The following is a 9,653-nucleotide window of genomic DNA, read 5'->3' as shown; positions in this document are numbered from 1 at the left end:
CCTGTTTATTTTTCCGGTAATGGTCTTGGTAATTGTTTTCGTGGTCACACTTTGGTTGACATTTGTTTTAACAATATCAGCAAAAGTCTTTTGCATGCCAGTGCTATTGGTCTGAGTCTTCCCTCTGATATCTTTAAGTATACCGACTATTTGGTGGAAACACCCATGTAGCTTCATTACGCTGTCTCTTATCTTGGCCCTTTGTTGGGTGTTTGGCCCCGATCTAAGAGATGGGGGACAAAGCTCCATTACCCTATTTACCAGGGTTGCTGCTTCCTTAATAATGCGGCTTTCGATAGAAGGATCCGTTGCTGGGGGCAAAGAACTATCCAAGGATGACTCCTCCATAGGTCTAACAAGCAGCTGTGGAAGAGTACCCGAAGTGTTATCCATTAAAATTTGTGTACAAATGCGTAAAGTAAAACTAATTCCTGAAGCCACTAAAACGTTGAAACGACCGTTAGCCACGCCTAGACAGTTAACGGTCCGCGCGGTGTTTGATATGGTAACGTAAGTCCGTTAAATGGAGGAATGCTGCAAAATTCGCTGAATATTTAACTTGCTATAGTTTAAAAAGTATTATGATTAGAATTTCCAATTTTTCAAAAAAAGTTACTGAAGCAGTCCACTTCCGAATGATGGCAATTACGTTGACGGATGGAAACCCTGGGACCCGATGGAGCCCGCCGAAACCCGATGATAAAAAAGATAAAAATGGCGAAATAACGAAAACTACTGGTCCTAGGAACCCCAAAATTTCAGAATTACTCACAGTTAAAATGTCTACAAGGTCCAGTGAGAATTTCCGGTAAAACGATCTCTATCGTCCAGATATTTGGTTCCGAAAATCAGAAACTTCAAACATCCGTAACCTTCGAAATCCTTAGCTCACCTTTGCAATTTTGGTATCATCTTGGTCCTTACGAAATCCCGAATCGATCGATATAACAAACTTCACTATAATAGTTAAATCCAAGGAGAAACTGCGCAAAATCCAGGAGCCCAAATTAGCACAACCACACAGCTATAACTGTCACCATTTTCCTGAATTTGAACAAACTGGGACAAGAGGGGGAAGTAAAACTTTCAAGAAAAATGTAGATGTAATTACGGCCAGCCCCTTATGGGTAACATTTAGATAGTGGGTTTTTCAATATTTGAAATTCATTTGGGTTTATAAGTGTGAGAACCTGAGCTAAATAGAGAAAATTTACTTAATTTACTTAAATAACTAAGTATAAATTTTAACTCTCTGTGACCAGAGGATTGACACCTCTTCAATGCCACATCAGGAAGACACCATTGTATCCTGTTGATACAGTAGCTGTGACAGCAAGTTGTTTTGTTCAAAATTAGGTCATGAAAGTGGCCATGTGTGTAAGCAATTGGATTCTAGATGGAGGACTATGAGACAGCGTGATGGAAGTAATGCACTCAGATACTAGGTTTAACAAACAAATAATTGTTTATTTGAAAAGGAAGAAAAAAGGTACATGATATATTGTAATATGTTGAAATAACTGATCTATATACCATAGGTGGTTGTGAGAGAGAGAGAGAGAGTTTACAATAGAGCACATGGGGACAAATACCTTTTGTAGAGGAGTAGCGATCCGGTGTCTGCTGGTTGGGTTAGTAAGATGAAAGTTCTCGAAGATAGTTTGTAACTTGTAGATCCACTGTAGAAGATGTGGTTGCAGATGAGAGGAATGAAGTATCAGTAGCCAATGTATACAGTGATGATTAACGCAAAGGTCTCCGACAAGCCCACACAAATAATTGACCCGCTCAAGGAATAGGTGCCAACTGACTCAATTGATTATTAGTTGTCATCTTAAACAACAAAATCGGGACAGCAAGCCATGAGAAAGCGTCTTTTTCAATGCTGAGAATTTAAAGCATATACTCCCAGTTGTGAAATTTGACAGATATTCGACAAAGTTATTATTAATTTAAGAAGTTATGTTATTATTTAGTTATGTTGTTTAACTTGAAGTCTGGATTCTCACACTCAATCACAATAGCAGGAAGTGATTCCATTTTTCCATGGATTTGTTTCCTTGTCCAGAGATGACACATCTGACTGTGTCACTTTTGACTGTATCGGGAATATAACATCAAAAAATCGCTATTGGTTTAACTAACCTACATTACTAAACATGGACATAGAACTCAACAGGGGAAGACCCCAAATAAAAGGGAAGGAGCCCATCCATCATCATAGTGAGTCTGTTGTCATCAAGTGTTTGCTCCAATCTTGGATACACAAATCCTATTCTAGATCAATCTTTTCTTCTAAATATTTTAAAATTACTATTTGAAATGAATTTAAGCTGGAAATATTATATACCTACAAGCCAAATTAAATTTCAGCCAACAGAATAATGAAAATTATGGTAAAATCTTTGATTTATATAATTATTGCAAGAGCATCTATAAAGCTAGTTTTTTAATATTTTTTGTAAACTTTGCTATTTATAATTATTTTTATAAAATAATGTTAATATTAATTCTAATGAATCTACTTAATTAAATAATCTTTTAATAATATAAGAATTTTTACAGTTTATGTAGTTAGATATTAAATTTAACATAGCTTTCAGGATGAGGTAAGTTGAATTTCCATTCACTTGTTTTTGTATCATAAATAAGCAGTGCTAATGGAATAATTCAAGCTAATTTAATACAATATGAATACATTTGTTTAAACAATTTAACGAAACTTAAAAATTTCAATTAAAATTAGAATTATTCTATTATACGCTGTAATTTGGTTAAGTGGCTGTTCCATAATGACATTTCTATTATTGTGATGACTAACAAAAACTTCATTATTTAATGCATAAGCCCACTAGGTCTTCTACTGGCTTTAATACCCAGGTACAGTGCAGCATTTTAAATCCATATAGGGAAGATGAAATATTAACTTGATTGTCAGGACTGGAATTGCATGCATTGTTTGTTTATTGTTTTATGGTACAGATAACAATGTGTTTAATTTTGCAGAAATAAAATTTTTTTAAATACAAATTGATAATAATAATACAATTTTAATGGAATTTAAACTACATATATATATATAATGTATACTTAGGGCTTATATATACATATACATGTATATAAGTTATATAATATAGTAAACAAGATTTCCTCTTAAACATTTTAATTGTTACATGATTTATTTAACACAAAAAAGTTCATTCATATTTAATTGAATAAGTAACTGGACAATCAAATTATTTACCTGTTTTAATTTTTAAAATAATAATAACTTTCCATTTTGGAATTTTATGTTATTTTCAGTTGCTAATAGTGTATTACATTTTTCAGGCCAAATATGTTCAAAATGTTTGGTATAACTGTAACATTTGTGGCAACAAGAAGTGGTCTTTTGAGAGTATTAGAATATCTCAGTGAAGAAGAGCGAAGAAATAGTACTGAAAAGTAATTATTTTTAATATTTGCTTGAAAGTATACTAATTTATGTAATATCAATACAAATGACATTACATCCAAGGTATATTTTATTATCAAATACAAGATCTTCCCTACCTACAAGCAGGTTAGGTTTCTGAGATTTTATCATAAGTTGAAAAATAACCTAGAAATTACATTTGTGTACAGAATAACTACTTTTTGTTAGTATTTGATCCTTCAATATGCTTAACAGAATGCATTACACTCATTTACCCTCTCACTGCTGCTTAATAGTGGGCATTACAAATGCAATTTTTTTCACCTTATTCACAGTTTTATAAATTCCAGTTTAGTTTCCATGGTAATAATCGACATGTTTTGTATTTATCTCCAGATTTACTGCTAGATTTACTATTATGTTTTGGAGGAATTTTGAAGCATTAATTGTAATAGTTTATAAAAATTATAAACAATAGCAAGAAATGCCATTACTTTAACATTACCAATTTTTTTTGCCATCTCATAAGCAGCAATGAACCTCAGAATTTGTGCAAAAACAAAAAATGTTGACATGCAATAGAAATAAGTCCACATTAATTATTTATTAAAAATGTATTATACTACTGGACAAAGACTGACTTTGACGCCACTTCATGAGTGGCTAGAGAACTTTAGAATCCAATTTTTAGAATGCAAAATTTAAATTTTAGATGTACAATCGGTCATATTGTTCATAAGTTGAAAAAAGATTAAGATCATAATCAATGTTTCCTCCAAGCTGTGCATATGCACAGCTGAAATGCTTCTGCACCTGTGGATTTTGTTGCTGCACAGCATGTCTTTAATCATAACTGTTATTTTTGTTATGGTTGCCATTGAGTAAACAAACTTATATGAGTATTTTAGTGATTAAATGTGCAATTTAGTTTACAAATAGATTTAAGTATAAATGTGATTTATAATGTTGCTTTTGTTTGTTCTGATCATTACAGCCATTACATGCAAAAACTGATGAATTTAATAATGAAAAAATTAAAATATGTACTTTTATTATTAGTAAACACTATGTTGACTAACACGCCAAATTAATAAATAAACAAAAACAAAAACACTGAGTTCGGCGTTAAATGCGCATTTAACGCCGAACTCAGTGTTTTTGTTTTTGTTTATTTATTAATTTGGCGTGTTAGTCAACATAGTGTTTACTAATAATAAAAGTACATATTTTAATTTTTTCATTATTAAATTCATCAGTTTTTGCATGTAATGGCTGTAATGATCAGAACAAACAAAAGCAACATTATAAATCACATTTATACTTAAATCTATTTGTAAACTAAATTGCACATTTAATCACTAAAATACTCATATAAGTTTGTTTACTCAATGGCAACCATAACAAAAATAACAGTTATGATTAAAGACATGCTGTGCAGCAACAAAATCCACAGGTGCAGAAGCATTTCAGCTGTGCATATGCACAGCTTGGAGGAAACATTGATTATGATCTTAATCTTTTTTCAACTTATGAACAATATGACCGATTGTACATCTAAAATTTAAATTTTGCATTCTAAAAATTGGATTCTAAAGTTCTCTAGCCACTCATGAAGTGGCGTCAAAGTCAGTCTTTGTCCAGTAGTATAATACATTTTTAATAAATAATTAATGTGGACTTATTTCTATTGCATGTCAACATTTTTTGTTTTTGCACAAATTCTGAGGTTCATTGCTGCTTATGAGATGGCAAAAAAAATTGGTAATGTTAAAGTAATGGCATTTCTTGCTATTGTTTATAATTTTTATAAACTATTACAATTAATGCTTCAAAATTCCTCCAAAACATAATAGTAAATCTAGCAGTAAATCTGGAGATAAATACAAAACATGTCGATTATTACCATGGAAACTAAACTGGAATTTATAAAACTGTGAATAAGGTGAAAAAAATTGCATTTGTAATGCCCACTATTAAGCAGCAGTGAGAGGGTAAATGAGTGTAATGCATTCTGTTAAGCATATTGAAGGATCAAATACTAACAAAAAGTAGTTATTCTGTACACAAATGTAATTTCTAGGTTATTTTTCAACTTATGATAAAATCTCAGAAACCTAACCTGCTTGTAGGTAGGGAAGATCTTGTATTTGATAATAAAATATACCTTGGATGTAATGTCATTTGTATTGATATTACATAAATTAGTATACTTTCAAGCAAATATTAAAAATAATTACTTTTCAGTACTATTTCTTCGCTCTTCTTCACTGAGATATTCTAATACTCTCAAAAGACCACTTCTTGTTGCCACAAATGTTACAGTTATACCAAACATTTTGAACATATTTGGCCTGAAAAATGTAATACACTATTAGCAACTGAAAATAACATAAAATTCCAAAATGGAAAGTTATTATTATTTTAAAAATTAAAACAGGTAAATAATTTGATTGTCCAGTTACTTATTCAATTAAATATGAATGAACTTTTTTGTGTTAAATAAATCATGTAACAATTAAAATGTTTAAGAGGAAATCTTGTTTACTATATTATATAACTTATATACATGTATATGTATATATAAGCCCTAAGTATACATTATATATATATATGTAGTTTAAATTCCATTAAAATTGTATTATTATTATCAATTTGTATTTAAAAAAATTTTATTTCTGCAAAATTAAACACATTGTTATCTGTACCATAAAACAATAAACAAACAATGCATGCAATTCCAGTCCTGACAATCAAGTTAATATTTCATCTTCCCTATATGGATTTAAAATGCTGCACTGTACCTGGGTATTAAAGCCAGTAGAAGACCTAGTGGGCTTATGCATTAAATAATGAAGTTTTTGTTAGTCATCACAATAATAGAAATGTCATTATGGAACAGCCACTTAACCAAATTACAGCGTATAATAGAATAATTCTAATTTTAATTGAAATTTTTAAGTTTCGTTAAATTGTTTAAACAAATGTATTCATATTGTATTAAATTAGCTTGAATTATTCCATTAGCACTGCTTATTTATGATACAAAAACAAGTGAATGGAAATTCAACTTACCTCATCCTGAAAGCTATGTTAAATTTAATATCTAACTACATAAACTGTAAAAATTCTTATATTATTAAAAGATTATTTAATTAAGTAGATTCATTAGAATTAATATTAACATTATTTTATAAAAATAATTATAAATAGCAAAGTTTACAAAAAATATTAAAAAACTAGCTTTATAGATGCTCTTGCAATAATTATATAAATCAAAGATTTTACCATAATTTTCATTATTCTGTTGGCTGAAATTTAATTTGGCTTGTAGGTATATAATATTTCCAGCTTAAATTCATTTCAAATAGTAATTTTAAAATATTTAGAAGAAAAGATTGATCTAGAATAGGATTTGTGTATCCAAGATTGGAGCAAACACTTGATGACAACAGACTCACTATGATGATGGATGGGCTCCTTCCCTTTTATTTGGGGTCTTCCCCTGTTGAGTTCTATGTCCATGTTTAGTAATGTAGGTTAGTTAAACCAATAGCGATTTTTTGATGTTATATTCCCGATACAGTCAAAAGTGACACAGTCAGATGTGTCATCTCTGGACAAGGAAACAAATCCATGGAAAAATGGAATCACTTCCTGCTATTGTGATTGAGTGTGAGAATCCAGACTTCAAGTTAAACAACATAACTAAATAATAACATAACTTCTTAAATTAATAATAACTTTGTCGAATATCTGTCAAATTTCACAACTGGGAGTATATGCTTTAAATTCTCAGCATTGAAAAAGACGCTTTCTCATGGCTTGCTGTCCCGATTTTGTTGTTTAAGATGACAACTAATAATCAATTGAGTCAGTTGGCACCTATTCCTTGAGCGGGTCAATTATTTGTGTGGGCTTGTCGGAGACCTTTGCGTTAATCATCACTGTATACATTGGCTACTGATACTTCATTCCTCTCATCTGCAACCACATCTTCTACAGTGGATCTACAAGTTACAAACTATCTTCGAGAACTTTCATCTTACTAACCCAACCAGCAGACACCGGATCGCTACTCCTCTACAAAAGGTATTTGTCCCCATGTGCTCTATTGTAAACTCTCTCTCTCTCTCTCACAACCACCTATGGTATATAGATCAGTTATTTCAACATATTACAATATATCATGTACCTTTTTTCTTCCTTTTCAAATAAACAATTATTTGTTTGTTAAACCTAGTATCTGAGTGCATTACTTCCATCACGCTGTCTCATAGTCCTCCATCTAGAATCCAATTGCTTACACACATGGCCACTTTCATGACCTAATTTTGAACAAAACAACTTGCTGTCACAGCTACTGTATCAACAGGATACAATGGTGTCTTCCTGATGTGGCATTGAAGAGGTGTCAATCCTCTGGTCACAGAGAGTTAAAATTTATACTTAGTTATTTAAGTAAATTAAGTAAATTTTCTCTATTTAGCTCAGGTTCTCACACTTATAAACCCAAATGAATTTCAAATATTGAAAAACCCACTATCTAAATGTTACCCATAAGGGGCTGGCCGTAATTACATCTACATTTTTCTTGAAAGTTTTACTTCCCCCTCTTGTCCCAGTTTGTTCAAATTCAGGAAAATGGTGACAGTTATAGCTGTGTGGTTGTGCTAATTTGGGCTCCTGGATTTTGCGCAGTTTCTCCTTGGATTTAACTATTATAGTGAAGTTTGTTATATCGATCGATTCGGGATTTCGTAAGGACCAAGATGATACCAAAATTGCAAAGGTGAGCTAAGGATTTCGAAGGTTACGGATGTTTGAAGTTTCTGATTTTCGGAACCAAATATCTGGACGATAGAGATCGTTTTACCGGAAATTCTCACTGGACCTTGTAGACATTTTAACTGTGAGTAATTCTGAAATTTTGGGGTTCCTAGGACCAGTAGTTTTCGTTATTTCGCCATTTTTATCTTTTTTATCGTCGGGTTTCGGCGGGCTCCATCGGGCCCCAGGGCTTCCATCCGTCAACGTAATTGCCATCATTCAGAAGTGGACTGCTTCAGTAACTTTTCATGAAAAATTGGGAATTGTAATCATAATACTTTTTAAATTATAGCAAGTTAAAAATTCAGCGAATTTTGCAGCATTCCTCCATTTAACGGACTTACGTTACCATAGCAAACGCGGCGGACCGTTAACTGTCTAGCGTTGCTAACGGTCGTTTCAACGTTTTTAGTGGCTTCAGGAATTAGTTTTACTTTACATGTTTGTTCACAAATTTTAATGGATAACACTTCGGGTACTCTTCCACAGGTGGTTGTTAGACCTATGGAGGAGTCATCCTTGGGTAATTGCTGGGTAGTAGCCCCCAGCAATGGATCCTTCTATCGAAAGCCACATTATTAAGGAAGTGGCAACCCTGGTAGATAGGGTGATGGAGCTTTGTCCCCCATCTCTTAGATCGGGGCCCAACACCCAACAAAGGGCCAAGATAAGAGACAGCGTTATGAAGCTACATGGGTGTTTCCACCAAATAGTCGGTATACTTAAAGAGATCAGAGGGAAGACTCAGACCAATAGCACTGGCATGCAAAAGACCTTTGCTGATATTGTTAAAACAAATGTCAACCAAAGTGTGACCACGAAAACAATTACCAAGACCATTACCGGGAAAATAAACAGGGAGGGCCCAGGGGGGAGTGGCTCTTCTCCTCTACCCCAAACCGGGCGAAGAGGGTATAGTTACAGTGACCATACGTCCTTTATTTAAGAGGACAGTCCTTTATTTCACTGCTCTGTCCTTTAACTTTATTTATTTCCTAAAATAGGCATTTTGTCCTTTATTTTGTAAAGTTGACTCAAAGTTTTAAAAAAAAAATTTTAATAATATATTGAACAAGTTAGTTTTGTGTACGCCATCACGATCAGTGTTGCATTGCTACATAGAGCGCAGTAGTGCAGTGTGTCGCCAACCAAACGGCCCACTGACAGTACCAGGGGATGGACACTCTTATGGGAATTTTTGTGATAGTTTTTTTTAACTCTCTAGTTGGTGGATGATACACTTGTTAATTAAAGCTAAAGTTAATTGAAAGAAAAAATGAGAGGTTTCTTCCTATTGTTATTAGAAAAGTGGTCTTAGCATTAGAAAAATCAGAAAATATACAAGCCAAAAAATTCAATGATGTTGTGTACACATTTTATCAAACGTGCATAGATTATCTAAATGATTGGG

The 9,653-nt window shown here is 32.5% G+C and overlaps 1 protein-coding gene across 1 annotated transcript in view; it reads right to left on the bottom strand.

Moving 5' to 3' along the window:
- LOC111637227 (voltage-dependent calcium channel subunit alpha-2/delta-3-like) overlaps window positions 1-9,653 on the bottom strand; it is a 130,398-nt gene that overhangs the window by 19,953 nt on the left and 100,792 nt on the right. The window contains exons 27-28 of the mRNA XM_023382670.1: window positions 6,217-6,255; window positions 5,653-5,766 (exon numbers count right to left, since the gene is read on the bottom strand). Of these exons, the coding sequence (XP_023238438.1) occupies window positions 5,653-5,766; window positions 6,217-6,255 (153 nt within the window). The remainder of the gene's footprint in view (window positions 1-5,652; window positions 5,767-6,216; window positions 6,256-9,653) is intronic.

This window comes from Centruroides sculpturatus, unplaced genomic scaffold (genome assembly GCF_000671375.1).
Source record: "Centruroides sculpturatus isolate CEXI.00-Female unplaced genomic scaffold, Cexi_2.0 scaffold1058, whole genome shotgun sequence".
NCBI lineage: Eukaryota > Metazoa > Arthropoda > Arachnida > Scorpiones > Buthidae > Centruroides > Centruroides sculpturatus.
The sequence above is the reverse complement of the archived record's forward strand: the minus strand, read 5'-3'. Positions and strand labels throughout refer to the sequence as shown.